This window comes from Bufo bufo, chromosome 2 (assembly GCF_905171765.1).
Source record: "Bufo bufo chromosome 2, aBufBuf1.1, whole genome shotgun sequence".
Classification (NCBI taxonomy): Eukaryota; Metazoa; Chordata; class Amphibia; order Anura; family Bufonidae; genus Bufo; species Bufo bufo.
The window spans coordinates 460,910,428-460,932,628 of record NC_053390.1 but is presented as its reverse complement, the minus strand read 5'-3'; the positions used below and the strand labels follow the sequence as shown (position 1 = coordinate 460,932,628).

General features: G+C 41.8%; 1 protein-coding gene across 4 annotated transcripts in view; it reads left to right on the top strand.

Annotated features, from left to right (window-relative positions):
* Positions 1–21,408, top strand: part of LOC120989502 (kelch-like ECH-associated protein 1A) — a 38,928-nt gene extending 17,520 nt beyond the window's left edge. For all 4 annotated transcript variants that reach the window (XM_040417643.1, XM_040417644.1, XM_040417645.1 and 1 more), the window contains 3 exons: positions 14,368–14,573; positions 17,765–17,941; positions 21,182–21,408. In XM_040417643.1, the coding sequence (XP_040273577.1) occupies positions 14,368–14,573; positions 17,765–17,941; positions 21,182–21,345 (547 nt within the window). In that variant the 3' untranslated portion in view covers positions 21,346–21,408. The remainder of the gene's footprint in view (positions 1–14,367; positions 14,574–17,764; positions 17,942–21,181) is intronic.
* The last annotated feature ends 793 nt before the right edge of the window (positions 21,409–22,201 follow it).

Below are 22,201 nucleotides of genomic sequence, written 5' to 3'. Positions count from 1 at the left end.
TTTTGGGGTGTCATTTTACATATACCCATGCTGGGTGAGATAAATATCTCGGCAAAAGACAACTTTTCCCATTTTTTTATACAAAGTTGGCATTTGACCGAGATATTTCTCTCACCCAGCATGGGTATATGTAAAATGACACCCCAAAACACATTGCCCAACTTCTCCTGAGTACGGCGATACCAGATGTGTGACACTTTTTTGCAGCCTAGATGCGCAAAGGGGCCCACATTCCTTTTAGGAGGGCATTTTTAGACATTTGGATCCCAGACTTCTTCTCACGCTTTAGGGCCCCTAAAATGCCAGGGCAGTATAAATACCCCACATGTGACCCCATTTTGGAAAGTTGGCATTTGACCGAGATATTTCTCTCACCCAGCATGGGTATATGTAAAATGACACCCCAAAACACATTGCCCAACTTCTCCTGAGTACGGCGATACCAGATGTGTGACACTTTTTTGCAGCCTAGATGCGCAAAGGGGCCCACATTCCTTTTAGGAGGGCATTTTTAGACATTTGGATCCCAGACTTCTTCTCACGCTTTAGGGCCCCTAAAATGCCAGGGCAGTGTAAATACCCCACATGTGACCCCATTTTGGAAAGAAGACACCCCAAGGTATTCAATGAGGGGCATGGCGAGTTCATAGAATTTTTTTTTTTTGCCACAAGTTAGCGGAAATTTAAAATAAATTTTTTTTTTCTCACAAAGTCTCCCTTTCCGCTAACTTGGGACAAAAATTTCAATCTTTCATGGACTCAATATGCCCCTCAGCGAATACCTTGGGGTGTCTTCTTTCCGAAATGGGGTCACATGTGGGGTATTTATACTGCCCTGGCATTCTAGGGGCCCTAAAGCGTGAGAAGAAGTCTGGAATATAAATGTCTAAAAAATTTTACGCATTTGGATTCCGTGAGGGGTATGGTGAGTTCATGTGAGATTTAATTTTTTGACACAAGTTAGTGGAATATGAGACTTTGTAAGAAAAAAAATAAATAAAAAATTTCCGCTAACTTGGGCCAAATAAATTTCTGAATAGAGCCTTACAGGGGGGTGATCAATGACAGGGGGGTGATCAGGGAGTCTATATGGGGTGATCACCCCCCTGTCATTGATCTCCCCCCTGTAAGTCTCCATTCAGACGTTCGTATGTTTTTTACGGATCCACGGATACATGGATCGGATCCGCAAAACACATACGGACATCTGAATGGAGCCTTACAGGGGGGTGATCAATGACAGGGGGTGATCAGGGAGTCTATATGGGGTGATCACCCCCCTGTCATTGATCACCCCCCTGTAAGGCTCCATTCAGACGTCCGTATGTGTTTTGCGGATCCGATCCATGTATCAGTGGATCCGTAAAAATCATACGGACGTCTGAATGGAGCCTTACAGGGGGGTGATCAATGACAGGGGGTGATCAGGGAGTCTATATGGGGTGATCACCCCGGTAATTGATCACCCCTCTGTAAGGCTCCATTCAGACGTCCGTATGTGTTTTGCGGATCCGATCCATGTATCAGTGGATCCGTAAAAATCATACGGACGTCTGAATGGAGCCTTACAAGGGGGTGATCAATGACAGGGGGTGATCAATGACAGGGGGGTGATCAGGGAGTCTATATGGGGTGATCAGGGGTGAATAAGGGGTTAATAAGTGACAGGGGGGGTGTATTGTAGTGTGGTGCTTGGTGCTACATATTACTGAGCTATCTGTGTCCTCTGGTGGTCGATCCAAACAAAAGGGACCACCAGAGGACCAGGTAGCAGGTATATTAGACGCTATTATCAAAACAGCGTCTAATATACCTGTTAGGGGTTAAAAAAATCGCATCTCCAGCCTGCCATCGAACGATCGCCGCTGGCAGGCTGGAGATCCACTCGCTTACCTTCCGATCCTGTGAACGCGCGCGCCTGTGTGCGCGCGTTCACAGGAAATCTCGGCTCACGCTGATGACGCCAATCGGCGTTAGTGTGACTAGGGAGCGCCGCAGAGATGACGCCTTTCGGCGTTAGTGTGACGGCAGATGGTTAATTACATACAATTACAAAAGTATTCAGATCCAGGTGCTGGTTTGAAAACTGTACAAAATTTTTCATGGGATAATTCCTTTAACCACTTCACATCCGGGCCATTTGCCCCCTTCCTGACCAGGCCTAATTTTGCAAATCTGACATATCTCACTTTATGTGGTAATAACTTTGGAACGCTTTTACTTATCCAAGCCATTCAGAGATTGTTTTCTCGTGACACATTGTACTTCATGCTAGTCATAAATTTGAGTCAATATATTTCACCTTTTATTTATGAAAAAATCCCAAATTTACCCAAAAAAATTTAAAATTCGCAATTTTTAAAATTTCGATTCCTTTGCTTTTAAAACAGAAAGTGATACCTCATAAAATATTTATTACTTAAAGGGATTCTGTCACCAGGATTAATGATATAGTGATATTTATATGTGCCCATTAGTCTCCATGCAGTGTCTAAAATGATCCCACTGTTTATGCTCTGTGTGTGTTAGATTCTTAAAAAAATCGATCTTATTGATATGTAAATTACCTCTGTCAGGAGCCCAAGGGGTTGTCCCACGATATGTTGGGGCCCAGCCTATCCCTGACGTCAGTTCTTCTCAGTGCCGTAATCTCGCGCAGGCGCAGTGGACACTGTAGTCTGCACCCATGCGGACTACTGGCACCGGCTTCGACGAGTCAACTGCGCATGCGTCGGCTCCCTCGTCGAAGACTGTGCTAGTAGTCTGTTAATCCTGGTGACAGAATCCCTTTAACATTCCCCATATGTCTACTTTTATGTTGGCATCATTTTGGAAATGTCATTTTATTTTTTTAGGACGTTAGAAAGTTTAGAAGCAATTCTTAAAATTTTTAAGAAAATTGCCAAAACCCACTTTTTAACCGCCTCCGGACCGCCTAACGCAGGATCGCGTTCCAGGGGCGGCAGCCCTGCGCAGAGTCACGCATATATGCGTCATCTCGCGAGACGCGAGATTTCCTGAGAACGCTCGCACACAGGATCGGAAGGTAAGCGAGTGGATCTCCAGCCTGCCAGCGGCGATCGTTCGCTGGCAGGCTGGAGATGCGATTTTTTTTAACCTCTAACAGGTATATTAGACGCTGTTTTGATAACAGCGTCTAATATACCTGCTACCTGGTCCTCTGGTGGTCCCTTTTGTTTGGATCGACCACCAGAGGACACAGGCAGCTCAGTAATATGTAGCACACTACACCCCCCCCCCCCCCCTGTCACTTATTAACCCCTGATCACCCCTGATCACCCCATATAGACTCCCTGATCACCCCCCTGTCATTGATCAGCCCCCTGTTATTGATCACCCCCTTGTAAGGCTCCATTCAGACGTCCGTATGATTTTTACGGATCCACTGATACATGGATCGGATCCGCAAAACACATACGGACGTCTGAATGGAGCCTTACAGGGGGGTGATCAATGACAGGGGGTGATCACCCCATATAGACTCCCTGATCACCCCCCTGTCATTGATCACCCCCCTGTCATTGATCACCCCCCTGTAAGGCTCCATTCAGATGTCCGTATGTTTTTTACGGATCCACGGATACATGAATCGGATCCGCAAAACACATACGGACGTCTGAATGGAGCCTTATAGGGGGATGATCAATGACAGGGGGGTGATCACCCCATATAGACTCCCTGATCACCCCCCTGTCATTGATCACCCCTCGTAAGGCTCCATTCAGACATTTTTTTGGCCCAAGTTAGCGGAAAACACATACGGACATCTGAATGGAGCCTTATGCGCAAAACACATACGGACATCTGAATGGAGCCTTATAGGGGGGTGATCAATGACAGGGGGGTGATCACCCCATATAGACTCCCTGATCACCCCCCTGTCATTGATCACCCCCCTGTGATCCAAATGTCTGAATGGAGCCTTACGGCGGGTGATCAATGACAGGGGGGTGATCACCCCATATAGACTCCCTGATCACCCCCCTGTCATTGATCAGCCCCCGTAAGGCTCCATTCAGACATTTTTTTGGCCCAAGTTAGCGTAAAACACATATAGACTGTAAGGCTGGGTGAGAGAAATATCTTGGCAAAAGACAACTTTTCCCATATTCTTTATACAAAGTTGGCATTTGACCGAGATATTTATCTCACCCAGCATGGGTATATGTAAAAAGACACCCCAAAACACATTGCCCAACTTCTCCTGAGTACGGCGATACCAGATGTGTGACACTTTTTTGCAGCCTAGGTGGGCAAAGGGGCCCACATTCCAAAGAGCACCTTTCAGATTTCACCGGCCATTTTTTACAGATTTTGATTTCAAACTACTTCTCACGCATTTGGGCCCCTAAAATGCCAGGGCAGTATAACTACCCCACAAGTGACCCCATTTTGGAAAGAAGACACCCCAAGGTATTTCGTGATGGGCATAGTGAGTTCATGGAAGTTTTTTTATTTTTTAGTTAGTGGAATATGAGACTTTGTAAGAAAAAAAAAAAAAATCATCATCCGCTAACTTGTGACAAAAAATAAAAAGTTCTATGAACTCACTATGCCCATCAGCGAATACCTTAGGGTGTCTACTTTCCGAAATGGGGTCATTTGTGGGGTTTTTCTACTGTCTGGGCATTGTAGAACCTCAGGAAACATGACAGGTGCTCAGAAAGTCAGAGCTGCTTCAAAAAGCGGAAATTCACATTTTTGTACCATAGTTTGTAAACGCTTTAACTTTTACCCAAACCATTTTACCCAACTGAAAGTGAAAAATTTAATTTTTTTGCAAAAAAATCGTTAAATTTCGATTAATAACAAAAAAAGTAAAAATGTCAGCAGCAATGAAATACCACCAAATGAAAGCTCTATTAGTGAGAAGAAAAGGAGGTAAAATTCATTTGGGTGGTGAGTTGCATGACCGAGCAATAAACGGTGAAAGTAGTGTAGTGCAGAATTGTAAAAAAGTGGCCTGGTCATTAAGGGTGTTTAAGCTAGGGGGGCTGAAGTAGTTAATGACCAGTTCAGGTATGAAGTCACTTTGTGGGGCTTACATAGTGGATACCCCCATAAATAACCCCATTGTAGAAACTACACCCCTCAAGTTACTTAAAACTGATTTTACAAGCTTTGTTAACCCTTTAGGCGTTCCACAAGAATTAAAGGAAAATGGAGATCAAATTTTAAAATTTCACTTTTTTGGCAGATTTTCCATTTTAATCCAATTTTCTTTAACACATCGAGGGTTAACAGCCTAAAAAAACTCAATATTTATTACACAGATTCTGCGGTTTACAGAAACACCCCACATGTGGTCATAAACTGCTGTATGGGCACACGGCAGGGCACAGAAGAAAAGGAGCGCCACATGGTTTTTAGATGCCATGTCCCATTTGAAGCCCCCCTGATGCACCCTTACAGTAGAAACTCCCAAAAAGTGATCCCATTTTGGAAACTAGGGGATAAGGTGCCAGTTTTATAGGTACTATTTTTAGGTACATATGATTTTTTTTGATCATTCATTCATTATAACCCTTTATGGGCAAGTTGACCAAAAAATTGGTTGTTTTAGCACAGTTTTTATTTTATTTTTACAGCGTTCATCTGAGGGGTTGGGTTCGGTCAACTGAAATATTTATAGAGCAGATCGTTACGGACGTGGCGATACCTAATATGAATTATTTTTCTTATTTTATTTGTTTTACACAAATGGCATTTTTCAAAAAAAAATTTTTTTGTTCTGAGAGCTATAGTTTTTGTTATGTATGTATTTTCTTATGTAGGGGCTCTTTTTTTGCGGGATGAGGTGACCGTTTTATTGGTACCATTTTGTGGGACATATGCCTTTTTGATCACTTGGTGTTGCACTTTTTGTGATGTAAGGTGACAAAAATGGCTTTTTTTGACACTGTAGGTACCTTTTGTTAATTCTTGTAGGTACCTTTTGTTAATTCTTTTTTTGACACTGTAGGTACCTTTTGTTAATTCTCTGCACTCCAGAGAATTTTTCACAGCAGCACGGTCACCAGGGGACACAGGTACACAGGAGCATGCATGTAGGAAGACGTACCGGCAGAGCAGCCATGTGTGACAGGAAAGCCTGCTCCCGCCCATCGTCTGCCTGCTCCATCGCACCAGCCCCTGGTCTCCCTGCTACTGTGCATCTGCAAGATACATACATACTTTCCTACCTTCAGCCTCCCCCGCCGGCCTCTCCAGCAGCACATTCCTCCAACCCCTGCTGCACACACTCTGCAGACAGAGTAAGGCTACTTTCACACTCACGTTTTGGCTTTCCGTTTGTGATATTCGTTCAGGGTTTGCATTCTAATGCATTCTGAATGGAAAAGGATCCGCTCAGAATGCATCAGTTCAGTCTCCATTCCGCTATGGAGCTTTTTGGTGTCCGTTTGATGAAACTGGGCCAGAAGGATCCATCCTGGCACACAATGTAAGTCAATGGGGACGGATCCGTTTTTCACAATCTGGCACAATAGAAAACGGATCCGTCCTCCATTGACTTTCCGTCTAGGCTATGTTAAAGATAATACAAACGGATCAGTTCTGAACTGATGCAGACGGTTGTATTATCTGAACGGATCAATTCATGACGGATCCACACAAAACGCAAGTGTGAAAGTAGCCTAAGTCAGTGAAAAGACGGATGTCCGATACATCGCTGGCTGCTATCCCTATGCTGCACAGACTGCGATGTGCCGGCAACATGCAATGTGCCGGCCGTTTTTTTTCCTCTGCACTGTATTTGCCCCATAAAATGCATTAACATTTTCCCCCCATTTTGAGGGGGAAAAAGTGCGCCTTATGGGGCGAAAAATACGGTATATGCAATTTACTGTGAGCCAGCCATCTTTCAGAATTTTTTGTGTTCACTTATATCACTGAGGGGTGGTCAGTGGGCTGGGCTCCAGTTTAACTGGTGAGCATCCTCCCGCTATTGTTAATATTAGAATGTATTGGCTCCGATGAGCCAAAGTTTACTTTACAAAGTCGTGCGAGACTTCGTATAGTAACTGAGAATTAATTATTACTTTAAAAAAACCTTGGAACCGAACCAGAGTTCAGTACCAAGGTTTTTTTTGTTTTTTTTTCACAGCAATGTAGAGAAATGGTGTTTTATTCAGTAGTTAGGCTGCATACATAGCGACATTTCGACCCTCAGGTCTTTAGCAACTTGACTTGAACATTGAATATGGATTTTTTCCCAAGGGGCTTGGAGTGTTCCTTATTCTTTTTTGTATAAGGTTTTTTTACAGTAATAATTCCCGAAGTTATTACACGAAGTCTCGCGTGTTATCGCAATTTCTGCGATTCTCATCTTCTTTTGTGTGGTGCCAAATCAATTAGAAGTATACGTATGCACATGCCATTAAGGTTGTTTTTCTATACCAATCGATACTTTTGTCCCGGTATCTTATTTGCCTGTTATCAATACTAGGCTGTGCTACTGCACAGCTCAGTATCAGAGAAGGGGGAGAAGGAAGCAGTCTCTCTCCCCCCTGTGCCGCTGCCACCAATGAGATCAAAGAGAGGAGGGCGCACTGCGCCACCAATGATAACTAACGTTTAATACATTACAAATACAAGCGGCAGAAAGACATTTGCCGGCACCCTGCCTCTGACAGGGCTCTGCATCCGCGGCAATTAACTGCTGCTGATCGCAGCTCCCTGTCAAAGGTCGGGTGCCGGCAATATGTTTCTGCCGCCGGCTGTATTTGTATTAAACGTTAATTATCATTGTGTTAATGATAATTAAAAATTTAATGTATTAAAAACATTGGTTGCGCAGTGCGCCTTCCCCTCCCCAGTATTAAAATCATTGGTGGCGCAGTGCGCCCCCCCCCCCCCCACCCCCAGTATTAAAATCATTGGTGGCAGTGGCCACAGAGTCCCCTCACCTCCTCTCATTGGCGGCAGTGGCAGCTTCTGATCAGAGCCCCAGCAGTGTAATCCTGGGGCTCCGATTGGTTACCATGGCAGCCAGGACGCTACTGAAGCCCTGGCTGCCATAGTCGGCTCCCTGCTGCTGTGTGCACTATGCACAGGGCAGCAGGGACAGTGTAAAGTCCTATTAACCTTAATAGAGATCTATTAGGGTGAATAGGACAAGGGATCTAGCCCCTAAGATAATGTAGGGATACACATCCTTAGCCTGGGGATGTAAATAGAGTGATTCCCTGTCCCTTATGTTTGTCAATCCCTCATGACCACAGGGAGGGAGTACTCGTCTTTAGGATCCCAGCGCTGGTACAGTTTCAGACCCTCTACTATATGCATTTACCATGTAAAGCGGATATGAACTGTGTGGAACGCATATCCCATCGATGCGTTCCACTGCCGAGTCAGGTGCATGGGCAGTAGCAAAGAATAGGCGGACCGTAAGCCTGTGCGCTCCACCTACAGGAAGTGGACACGGGCCAGGCGCCCCATCATTTGGCGGTGGGAAACAGCGCGTCCCCCACAGGCTATTTAAATCGGGCTGGCTGTCTTTGGCACAACACACCGGCGGAGACGTTAGTCTACATTCCTTGAGTAGTCCAAGTGAGTACATGTGACAGGCTTACTTTGCATTTAAAGCGCTTGTTATGTGTGTGGATTCTAGGACCTGCTCTTTCTTTGCAGGTATCTTTGGGTCATCATCACCCGGTGGACCTCAAGCAGAGGGGTTGACTCACAGGCAGTTTGTCTGTATGAGTTCATCGCTATCACCCCTCACCCCTTAGCAGTGGTTGCCGGTGCAGTATACAATTTTGGCACAGCATTTTGATTTTATCCATTCAGTGTCTTGTGTGTATTTGTTTATGTGATGTATATAACCCTCTGGGTGGCGTTTATTGCACCTAGCCACCTCACAATATATTGACCCCCTGAGGAACCCAAGAGTGGGAGAAACGCGGTGGGGTACAGGGACCCGTGAGGGCCAACTAGGGCTGTTGACAGTATAGGTATGAGGACAGAGAGTCCCCACCTTCAGGGGTCGTCTCTGGGCTGAGTGACACTGCAGGGATATCACAAGGAAAGTTTTCTCTTCACTGCATTGTCCCTATGATTGACATACGTATTAGATTACTATTTAAATCTTGAAATTTTTCTGAAATTTTCAAAAACCCAATTTTTAGGGACCAGTTCAGGTCTGAAGTCACTTTGCGAGGCTTACATAATAGAAACCACTCAAAAATGACCCCATTCTATAAACTACACTCCTCAAGGTATTCAAAACTGATTTTACAAACTTTGTTAACCCTTTAGGTGTTCCACAAGAATTAATGGAAAATAGAGATACAATTTCAAAATTTTACTTTTCCCACATTTTCCATTTTAATAATTTTTTTCCAGTTACAAAGCAAGGGTTAGCAGCAAAACTAAACTTAATAATTTATGGCCCTGATTCTGTAGTTTACAGAAACACCTCATGTGGTCGTAAACCGCTGTACGGGCACACGGCAGGGCTCAGAAGGAAAGGAATGCCATACGGTTTTTGAAAGGCAGGTTTTGCTGGACTGGTTTTATTGACACAAATTATGTCCCATTTGAAGCCCCCCTGATGCACCCCTAGAGTAGAAACTCCAAAAAAGTGACCCCATTTTAGAAACTACAGGATAGGGTGGCAGTATTGTTGGTACTAGTTTAGGGTACATATGATTTTTGGTTGCTCTATATTACACTTTTTGTGATGCAAGGTAACAAGAAATAGCTGTTTTATCACCATTTTTATTTTTTGTTATTTACAACATTCGTCTGACAGGTTAGATCATGTGATATTTTTATAGACCAGGTTGTCACGGACGCTGCGATACCTAATATGTATACTTTTTTTTATTTATGTAAGTTTTACACAATAATATCATTTTTGGAAGAAAAAAAAATCATGTTTTAGTGTCTCCATATTCTGAAAGCCATAGTTTTTTCAGTTTTTGGGCGATTATCTTAGGTAGGGTCTCATTTTTTGCGGGATGAGATGACGATTCGATTGGCGCTATTTTGGGGTGCATAGACTGAGAGTTGTGGATAGAAGGCATGTCCCACAGTCTGTGGCTCTCCATAATTAATTTGCAGCACTTTCAGAGTGCAAGAGCAACATGGAGGATGGCTCAAGCACAGTGGGTGAGAAACAATCATCTCCCATGCCTAAAGTATGTAAGACTGCAGCCAAAGACAAAAAGGAGAAGGTGAGGAATGATAGTAAGCAGCTGTTGGTGGGCGATTCCATCATAAGAGGTGTGAAGTTTGAGGAGAATGGTGTTGTGAGATGTCTCCCTGGTGCTACCGCTAGCAGGGATAGACGACGGATCCTTAATATTGTTAGGCAAGCAAAGCAGGAAAGGGAAGTGGATGTTATTCTCCATCTTGGGACAAACGATCTGGCTTGCAATGAGGTTTCAAAGGTGAAAGAAGCTTTTCACACACTTGGAAAGGATATACGGGAGGTTGCATCAACTGTTTCATTCTCTGCAGTTTTGCCTGTGCATAACCTTCAGCATGACAGGAAGATGCGCATTAAGGAATTCAATGTATGGCTTGGTGAATGGTGTCTGAACCAAGGATTTGGCTTTGTGTCTCATGTTAGCTCTTGTTGGAATGGAAAAGAACTGTACAAGAAAGATGGTTTGCATCTTTCTCTCAAAGGAACGAATGTCCTCAGTGAACAGTTCCAGGTATTTGCTAAGAAGCATTTAAACTAGGAAAGGGGGGCAAAAGAGTGATAATCCAGCAGTCCAACTGCCCCCCGGAACAATGCCAGAAGAGGCCAGTAGCACAAAGGTTAAGAAATGACAAGCTCAGAGTCTTGTCTACAAATGCTCGCAGTCTAGGGAATAAGATCAATGAACTTGAGGCTATAATGGCATCTGAGAATATAGATGTAGTGGCTGTTACTGAGACGTGGTTCAAGGGGAGTAATGACTGGGATATATCAATACCAGGGTTCTCTCTATACAGGAAAGACAGAGAAGGCAAGAAGGGGGGAGGGGTGGCCCTGTATGTGAAAGATAACCTAAAATCTAATTTGATACAAGTTAGTGAGAACAATTTAGAGTCAGTTTGGGTTACAGTGCAGCTTGATAATCATAAGGTAACTCGTGTAGGTGTGATATATAGACCACCTAGCCAAGTCAAAGAATTAGATGATCTACTAGTTGAGGAAATAGCTAAAATGACATTGAAGGGGGAAGCTATCATTATGGGAGACTTCAATCTTCCAGATGTAAACTGGAAAACCAAAATAGCTAGTTCTGCCAGGAGTACAGATATTCTAAATTCCCTACTGGGATTATCTCTACAGCAAGTAGTGGAGGAGCCAACCCGGAAGGAGGCCATTTTAGATTTAGTATTCACAAATGGGAATTTGGTATCTGATATTACTGTAGGGGAAAGCTTGGGATCTAGTGATCACCAGTCAGTGTGGTTTACTATAAGTACAGTGACTGAGTCACACCACACAGAAACAAAAGTTTTAGATTTTAGAAAAACTGACTTTTCTAAAATTAGATTAGTGGTATACAAGTCCCTATCAGACTGGAACAGTTTCATTGGAGTCCAGGAGAAATGGGACTACTTAAAAGTGGCACTATTGAAGGCAACAGAAAATTGCATTAGGCTTGTCAGTAAAAGCAAAAAAAGGAAGAGACCACTGTGGTACTCAGCAGAAGTGGCCAAAATCATTAAAAACAAAAAGATAGCATTTAGGAATTATAAAAAAAAAAAAAAAACGAGGATGACAGACAAATTTATAAGATTAGGCAGAGAGAGGCCAAACAAGTTATAAGAGCTTCCAAAGCACAGGCAGAAGAGAAATTAGCTCAGTCAGGGAAAAAAGGCCAGAAGGCATTCTTCAGATACATAAATGAAAAAAGGAAACTAAAACAAGGAATTACCAAATTAAAAACAAAAGAAGGAATGTATATAGAACAAGATAAAGAACTAGTTGACTGCCTCAATGAATATTTCTGTTCAGTTTTTACAAAGGAAAATGAAGGAGAAGGACCTCAGTTAGGAAAGAAGACTAATGAATCTTTTGATGCATGTGTCTTTACAGAGGAAGAGGTTCTAAGTCAGCTGTCTAAAATTAATACAAATAAGTCACAGGGGCCTGATGGGATACACCCAAAGCTATTAAAAGAGCTCAGCGTTGAACTAGCAAAACCATTAACAGATTTATTTAACCAATCGCTGGCAACAGGAGTCGTCCCAGAAGATTGGAAATTAGCAAATGTTGTGCCCATTCACAAGAAAGGTAGTAGGGAGGAATCGGGCAACTATAGGCCAGTAAGCCTGACATCAATAGTGGGGAAATTAATGGAAACCATACTTAAGGAGAGGATTGTGGACCATCTAAAATCCCATGGATTGAAAGATGAAAAACAGCATGGGTTTACTTCAGGGAGATCATGTCAAACTAATCTTATTGATTTTTTCGATTGGGTGACTAAAATAATAGATGGAGGAGGTGCAGTAGACATCGCTTATCTAGACTTTAGTAAGGCTTTTGATACTGTCCCACATAGAAAGCTTATCAATAAATTGCAGTCTTTGGGCTTGGACTCCCATATTGTTGAATGGATTAGGCAGGGACTGAGGGACAGGCAACAGAGGGTTGTAGTCAATGGAGTATATTCAGACCAAGGTCTCGTTACCAGTGGGGTACCTCAGGGATCTGTTCTGGGACCCATATTGTTTAATATCTTTATCAGCGAAATTGCAGAAGGCCTCGATGGTAAGGTGTGTCTTTTTGCTGATGACACAAAGATTTGTAACAGGGTTGATGTTCCTGGAGGGATACACCAAATGGAAAAGGACTTAGGAAAACTAGAGGAATGGTCAAAAATATGGCAACTAAAATTTAATGTGGATAAGTGCAAGATAATGTACCTGGGACGTAAAAACCCAAGAGCAGAATATAAAATCAGTGATACAGTCCTAACCTCAGTATCTGAGGAAAGGGATTTAGGGGTCATTATTTCAGAAGACTTAAAGGCAGGCAGACAATGTCATAGAGCAGCAGGAAATGCTAGCAGAATGCTTGGATGTATAGGGAGAAGCATTAACAGTAGAAAGAGGGAGTTGCTCATGCCGCTCTACAGAACACTAGTGAGACCTCATCTGGAGTATTGTGCTCAGTACTGGAGACCATATCTCCAGAAGGATATTGATACTTTAGAGAGAGTTCAGAGAAGAGCTACTAAACTAGTACATGGATTGCAGGATAAAACTTACCAGGAAAGATTAAAGGACCTTAACATGTATAGCTTGGAAGAAAGACGAGACAGAGGGGATATGATAGAAACTTTTAAATGCATAAAGGGAATCAACAAGGTAAAAGAGGAGAGAATATTTAAAAGAAGAAAAACTGCTACAAGAGGACATAGTTTTAAATTAGAGGGGCAAAGGTTTAAAAGTAATATCAGGAAGTATTACTTTACTGAGAGAGTAGTGGATGCATGGAATAGCCTTCCTGCAGAAGTGGTAGCTGCAAATACAGTGGAGGAGTTTAAGCATGCATGGGATAGGCATAAGGCTATCCTTCATATAAGATAGGGCCAGGGGCTATCCATAGTATTTAGTATATTGGGCAGACTGGATGGGCCAAATGGTTCTTATCTGCCGACACATTCTATGTTTCTATATGACTTTATCATCGCTTGCTATTACACTTTTTGTGATGTAAGGTGACAAAAAATGGTTTATTTAGCACAGTTTTTATTTTTTATTTTTTACGGTGTTCATCTCAGGGGTTAGGTCATGTGATATTTTTATAGAGCCGGTCGATACGGACACGGCAATACCTAATATACCCAATGATTTCAGCGGACATCCTGTTCTGATTAACCCCCGCCGCGCCGCAATCGTGTTGTAAAGTTAAGACGTACCGGTACGCCCTGGGTCCTTAAGGACTCGGGAAACAGGGTGTACCGGTACGCTCTAAGTCCCTAAGGGGTTAAGTCAAATTCAGTGAAGAAGTTTCTGTCACTTCTCATGTGACTCACTGCTCCAGAGTCCATGCAACAGCCTTGAAACATGTGACATTTGTCACTTTAACCCCTTCAGGACCCTGCCATTTTTCATCTTAATGGGAACTTGTCACCTCACAAAACCATCCTAAACAGGCGTAGAAAATGGCAAATGAGACTGACCTGTCAGACCTTCCGCCCACGCCATGCCCACTTATTTAGACCTGGCGTAAGTGGGAAAAGTCACGGATTGCAGCACAACGGCCTAATTTAGGCATATTTCTGCTTGATAAATTACCCTATATTACTATGTTATGATCACGGGTAATATACTATGAGTGTACAGTAAAGGTTTTGTCCTGTTAGTGATTCTCACTGTTTCATTCTATAGATATGATCCTGAAATCAACCAATGGACATTTATAACTCCCATGCAAGTTGCACGAATTGGGGCAGGAATAACGTCATGTCGTGGCCTTTTATATGCAGTTGGCGGATTTGATGGAGAAAACCGACTGAGCACTGTAGAATGTTATCATCCAGAAAATAACCAGTGGTATTATGTGGCATCAATGAATACTATACGAAGTGGTGCAGGTTGGTACTTCTCATCTCTTGTAATGACTGTGCATTACACCCCAGACTAACCTTCATACTGCTCTGGAGTGCAGTAGTTTACTGTGCTAGCATTAAACTGCTATGAATACCTATACATATTTTATGCATATTTATTTTTCCTTGTGCCAATAAACAATTGACTGTTTAGAGATAATATTTGCTGTGTTCTGATCTGGTGAGTTGAATTTGCCAAGCCTCTGGTCTGGTCTTATGCAGCACAGTGAAGTTATGCTGGTACAGCAGGGCCAAAGAACAGATGTTGCAGAGGTGGTGAAGTAGCAGATGTAGCAGGGATGGTGACATTTCAGAACTGTAGTGAAGCAGAGATGGTGGTGCACCAAAGCTGAAAATGTTGCGGATATGGTGGTACACCAAAGTTGGTGTAGCAAAGATGAAAACGTTGCGGAGATTGTGGTGTGTCAGAACTGACAATATTATTGAGTTGGTGGTGAAGTAGTGCTGAGGACGCTGCATAGTTGATGGTAAAGCAGAGCTGAAGATGCGCACAGTGTGGTGTGGTAGAGCTCATCCAATGAATGATCATTTTGGTTGCAATTGTCCATGTTTATCAACTACGCAAATGTGTACGACTACCTCTAGGAACTCAACTTCTCTTTTCAGGACTATGACCCTTCAAGTCAGTTAGGTAGAAAACCCTCCCACAAACCTTGCCTTGGTTGATTTCATATTAACTGTTAAAAACCTATATAGAAACAGGAGAGGTCTTGATTTCAGTAAATAATTTCTTAAAGAGCTGTTCTGGTTTTAATTTTATTTTTTAGGGAACAGAATGTTGAACAATTTTCTAATATGCATCTATTTCAAGTTTTGCTCACAGACCTTTATTATATCCATGCAGTAACCTCTCTCTAAAGGGAAAAAAATGGTTTGGCTTGTTGTAGTCCTGTAAAATACATCCATAGGAGATCTGAATAGGACTGAACATGGCATCAGTCATGTGACCCTTACATCCATGTCATGTCACCTGGCTTTAATTACCTGCCCAGGTATCTAACAGGTGAATAGTAGTGTATTGAGGAGCAGAACATATACAGCATATGTGCTATTACTACCTGTTGCAGAATCTCTTCAGCATGTCTGTCAGTGTTTATGTAGAAGCATATCTCTGAGTGTATTAGAGTTTATTTACCCTAAACTGTATTAACAACATAACATCACCTAGACACAGGCAGCCATCACCTCACCTAAAGACAAACAGCTACGTAAATGAACACCGTGAAGTAGTTACTGTAATAACAATAAAAACATTATTCCACAACAAGTTTTATTTAGTTATGACATGGATGTGTGCTGACCTAGCACATGTATGTCATATAACACTGTTGCTTACTGAATGTCAGGAATTATATGATGTGAAGAATGTCACATGACTGATGCCATGTTATCGTTAGGCCATGGACACATTACATAGGGCTAATACATGGGCTATACCATTCTACTGCATATAGGGGTCAGCTGATGTAAAAAAAAGGTATGTATGCAGAATTTTAAATGGTAATAAAAAAAATCAAAACTGTATTTACCCGTGTAAGAACTAGAGGACTGAGCTGCCATGTTCTTTTTAAAAAGAGGCTTTCTCCTGGCAACCCTTCAAAACAAACCATACTTATTCAATCATTTTTTAATTGTACTGTCATGAATGTGAACATTTAACATGCTTTCTGAGGCTTGTAGTCTGAGCATTGGAGTGACTTTGCAGGGACATCCACTCCTGGAAAGATTGGCAACTGTCTTTCTCACTGTACATTGATGGACTTCAAATTTTTTGGAAATGGCTTCATAACCCTTCCTAGATTGATGATGGGCAGTAGCAATTGTTTCTCTGAGATCAATACTGATGTCTTTCCTCTTTGGCATTGTATTAACATGTAATTGAATGCTCCAGACCAGCAAACTGCCAAATCTTTGGCTTTTTTAGAGGTGGTCACACTTGCTGATGATCAATTACTCAAGCACATTTGATTGGCAGTACCTGGCTACTACTTACCCTTGTAATTCCTATGAAAGCAGTAAAAATGTACCTAATTTTAAGACCTACTAAAGACCAGAATTTTTTTATATTATGCCCTGGTACGTAAAACCATAGCATTCAAAGAGGATGTACTTTGCTTTGTCATTAACTCACAGGACTCATGGCAGACATATGCAGGTTGTACACAGAGCACCATTCACACTTGAGACTAATGCCACACACATGCCACTTGCACATAGAGTACATTCTGCATACACGCCACTTATACACGCCAATGCCACTCACACATACATGCACACACAATATCATTGACATGTCTGCATGAGGCTACTTTCACACCAACGTTTTTGCTGGATCTGTCATGGATTAGCAAAAACACTTCCGTCATAATAATACAACCATCTGAATCTGTTCTGAACGGATCCATTTGTATTATCTCTAAAATAGCCAAAGAGCCTTTTGTGTCAGAGAAAACGGCTCTATCTCCATTGACTTACATTGTGTGTCAGGACGGATCCGTCTTGCTCCGCACCACATCACGGACAGAGAAACGTTGCTTGCAGCGTTATTCTGTCCACGATGGAGACGCAAACACACTGAACAGAGTGCATTTTGGAGCATTCCGTTTTGTTCAGTTTTGTCCCAATTGACAATGGGGACAAAACGGAAGCGTTTTCCCCCGCTATTGAGATGCTATGACGGATCTCAATAGCGAAAAGGGAAAACGCAGATGTGAAAGTAGCCTTACCCCTAAGCACTGTACAGCTCATCTCTGGCATCAGTTGTTAGAGAGGGCTTGTCACCTGGAAACACTTTTAAACTTGCATATCTCTCTCAAATGGTCCTGCTCCCTTGAATAATTTTTGAAAGCCATTAGATTTTTGGAGAAGATTTGTTGATTCAGGGATCTATTCTGAGATTTGGAGTTGGGAAGTAATTTTTTTCACTAAGATGAGAAAAATATGGTTCCACCTCATGAGGGTGTTTATCCTTCCTCTGGATCAGCTTTGCAGGATAATAGGCATGTGAAAGGCTTTTTGAACGATTGGCGATCAGCTTCTACATTGTCAACCTTTATTGGCTCGGCATGGAACTGTGTAACAGTACCATCATTTTTTATCATATCCCTATTCATGCTAACCATTCATTAATAAGATACACTTCTTTTCTCTGACAGGAGTTGTGTGTCTGGACAATTATTTATATGCTGTTGGAGGATATGACAGCAGTAATCAGCTAAACACTGTAGAGCGGTACAACATAGACCACAATTACTGGGAGTCTGTGGCACCAATGAAACACAAAAGGAGTGCGCATGGCCTGGCTGTGCACCAAGGAAAGATTTATGCTCTTGGTAAGATTTCCATTGCATGAAATGACAAATGACAATCTGGTTAAAGAGATGGCACTTTTTATAAAATTTCAGTTAGAGAACCTAAAAAAATAATTTTTTTCTCAGATTCTAATTAGCAATTCAGTACTAATAATTTAAACTATGGCTACACTGAGACTTTGCCTGTGAAGCCCGTTCATGGCAAAAGTCCAAAATGTAGCCCTGCCTGCATTGCAAAGCAAATAGGGCCACACTGCAATCTGCAGCCTGTATTGAAAATTGAGGCCACTAAACTGCCACCAACCAGTACTCATGAATGGTAACAGGTTGACAATTATCTCCCTCTTCATTCTGGAAGAGTTGGCTTAATGAAGATCCATCACCTGTCTGCAGTGCAATCTGCAGGCAGTATGTTATAGAGCAAGAGGAGCTGAGCAGATTGACATACAGATTTGTGGGAACTTGTTATTTATTATTCTGTATCTTTTTCTTCTGACTTTAGTTGGGAGGTGTTACCAGTGATTGATGTGATTCCGTGTATGAGTGTGTATACATAGATAGCTGTCAGTCACTGATGGTTGTCCACAGGGGAGGTGTTACCAGTGATTGATGTGATTCCGTGTATAAGTGTGTATACATAGATAGCTGTCAGTCACTGATGGTTGTCCACAGGGGAGGTGTTACCAGTGATTGATGTGATTCCGTGTATAAGTGTGTATACATAGATAGCTGTCAGTCACTGATGGTTGTCCACAGGGGAGGTGTTACCAGTGATTGATGTGATTCCGTCTATAAGTGTGTATACATAGATAGCTGTCAGTCACTGATGGTTGTCCACAGGGGAGGTGTTACCAGTGATTGATGTGATTCCGTGTATGAGTGTGTATACATAGATAGCTGTCAGTCACTGATGGTTGTCCACAGGGGAGGTGTTATCAGTGATTGATGTGATTCCGTGTATAAGTGTGTATACATAGATAGCTGTCAGTCACTGATGGTTGTCCACAGGGGAGGTGTTACCAGTGATTGATGTGATTCCGTGTATAAGTGTGTATACATAGATAGCTGTCAGTCACTGATGGTTGTCCACAGGGGAGGTGTTACCAGTGATTAATGTGATTCCGTGTATAAGTGTGTATACATAGATAGCTGTCAGTCACTGATGGTTGTCCACAGGGGAGGTGTTACCAGTGATTGATGTGATTCCGTGTATAAGTGTGTATACATAGATAGCTGTCAGTCACTGATGGTTGTCCACAGGGGAGGTGTTACCAGTGATTGATGTGATTCCGTCTATAAGTGTGTATACATAGATAGCTGTCAGTCACTGATGGTTGTCCACAGGGGAGGTGTTACCAGTGATTGATGTGATTCCGTGTATGAGTGTGTATACATAGATAGCTGTCAGTCACTGATGGTTGTCCACAGGGGAGGTGTTATCAGTGATTGATGTGATTCCGTGTATAAGTGTGTATACATAGATAGCTGTCAGTCACTGATGGTTGTCCACAGGGGAGGTGTTACCAGTGATTGATGTGATTCCGTGTATAAGTGTGTATACATAGATAGCTGTCAGTCACTGATGGTTGTCCACAGGGGAGGTGTTACCAGTGATTGATGTGATTCCGTCTATAAGTGTGTATACATAGATAGCTGTCAGTCACTGATAGTTGTCCACAGGGGAGGTGTTATCAGTGATTGATCGCATTTTCTGTGTAAGTGTGTATACATAGATTGCTGTCAGTCACTGATGGTTGTCCACAGGGGAGGTGTTACCAGTGATTGATGTGATTCCGTGTATAAGTGTGTATACATAGATAGCTGTCAGTCACTGATGGTTGTCCACAGGGGAGGTGTTACCAGTGATTGATGTGATTCCGTCTATAAGTGTGTATACATAGATAGCTGTCAGTCACTGATAGTTGTCCACAGGGGAGGTGTTATCAGTGATTGATCGCATTTTCTGTGTAAGTGTGTATACATAGATTGCTGTCAGTCACTGATTGTTGTACACGGGGGAGGTGATATCAGTGCTTTATAGCATGCTCTGTGTAGGTGTGTACACAGAGATAGCTGTCAGTCACTAATAGCTGTAGGTGGGTAGGTGTTATCACTGATTGATAGTATTTTCTAAGTGTGTATACATAGATAGCAGTCAGTCACTGATAACTGTACACAGGGAAGGTGTTATTAGTGATTGATGGCATTTTCTGTGTAAATGTGTATACATAGCTGTCAGTCACTGATAGTTGTACACGGGAGATATTATCAGTGATTGATAGCATTCTTTGTGTGTATACAGAGATAGCTGTCAGTCACTGATAGCTGTACACTGAGGCAGTTGTCGTTATATGAAGAGCAGAGGTTTAAATGTATAAATTACAAGTTTTGCTGAATCTGCCGAGCTTCTTCTCTAGAACATGCTGCCTGAAGATTACACTGCATTTCATGGTGACAGTTCCTCTTTAAAACATAAAAAGTAGAGTCGGTTAATAAAAACCTAGATTTGCTGCCTTTTTGTTAATATTTTTTTAAAATTTCTTTGTTTTGTGTCTGTTCGTATACAAAGCTGCTTTTAATTCTACTTTATTTTGAACCAAACAGCTAACAGTGGAACTGTTATCTAATTTCCCACAGCAATATTCTGACTTTATATGCAGTAAAAATGATTGGTACAATATCTAAGTACTGTATTTACAATGTGACTTTTTATTTAAATTCAGTCTATGAAATCTTATTCAAGATGTTCATACTTATGCCTGGTTTTCCCTATTGCAATAAACAATTATGGCCTTGTAATGTCAATTATTTACCCAGCAATCAAAAGTCATATCAATTCAGATTATCTTCAAGAAAGTATAACCTCTGCAGCTGAATTGACAGTTGAATCTTATCTGTGTACTGTACCTGTATTTTTGCTTACTGTACCTGTATTTTTACCTTTGGTTCCTTTGTAAGACACAGGTGGATTTTGAAAAAAAAAAAAGTTTTATACAAAGAGTTACTGTCGCTATTTTCTATGTCACGGAAGAAAAACAGGCAGAAGTATGTTTATAATAAATTGACAAATTTATTTGAATCCTTATAGATGCCAAGAACGTGCTTTATCATATGGAGCACACCAAAGCTTTCAAACAAAACAGCTGCTCTTGCAGTAATGCTAGCTCTTTGGGGTAGATTTCATGATTCTTAATAAAATATCTAACATAAAGGAGTAGCCGAAAGCAGTTTTTTGTAATACATGTGCATTTCTTCTCACAGGTGGTTTCAATGCTGAAGGTTTTCTTTCTTCTGTGGAATGTTACTGCCCAGAAAGTAACACATGGAGTGAAGTGGCAGAAATGCCCATAGGGTGCAGTGGCATGGGCGTAGCAGTCACCATGGAGCCATGCCCGGACGGACACAAGGACATTGAAGAGGGTTAATTGAAGATGTTTGAATACACTACTGCTTCTAAAATCCTACTGGTTGTAAACAGAGCTACTTGATCCTGAATACAGTTTAATATGATATTTAGCTGAATCTTTGTGGGAATAAAGTTCACGAGGAGACATGAAGTACAGGGAGGACGGACAGGACAGACTGTGGTAATGTGGGGCTGGGGTAATGGAGACTGCATACAAGAGCTGCTGCTCATTAGCTACATCTGCTCATGAACTCAATTCTAACAGAGATTCAGCTAAAGATCCTATCTGTATTCAGGATCATAATCCCTGACAGGTAGAGATGAGGATGAGGCAGCTCTTTACCTCATTGTTGTAAAGTAACTTGTCCTCCTATGTGATTAGGACAGATTTTGTGTGTACTAATAGGACGGCGACCATTTTGTTTCTTCGAATGATTGCTCCCCAGACAAAACGATCCATTATAACTAATAAAAAAGGTATTTGGGAATATATTTATAATGAAGTAATATTAAAGTATTTTCATTTTCTTAATTCCCGGAGAACCCCTTTAACCACCTCAGCCCCCAGTGCTTAAACACCCTGAAAGACCAGGCCACTTTTTACACTTCTGACCTACACTACTTTCACCGTTTATTGCTCGGTCATGCAACTTACCACCCAAATGAATTTTACCTCCTTTTCTTCTCACTAATAGAGCTTTCATTTGGTGGTATTTCATTGCTGCTGACATTTTTACTTTTTTTGTTATTAATCGAAATTTAACGATTTTTTTGCAAAAAAATGACATTTTTCACTTTCAGTTGTAAAATTTTGCAAAAAAAAACGACATCCATATAGAAATTTTGCTCTAAATTTATAGTTCTACATGTCTTTG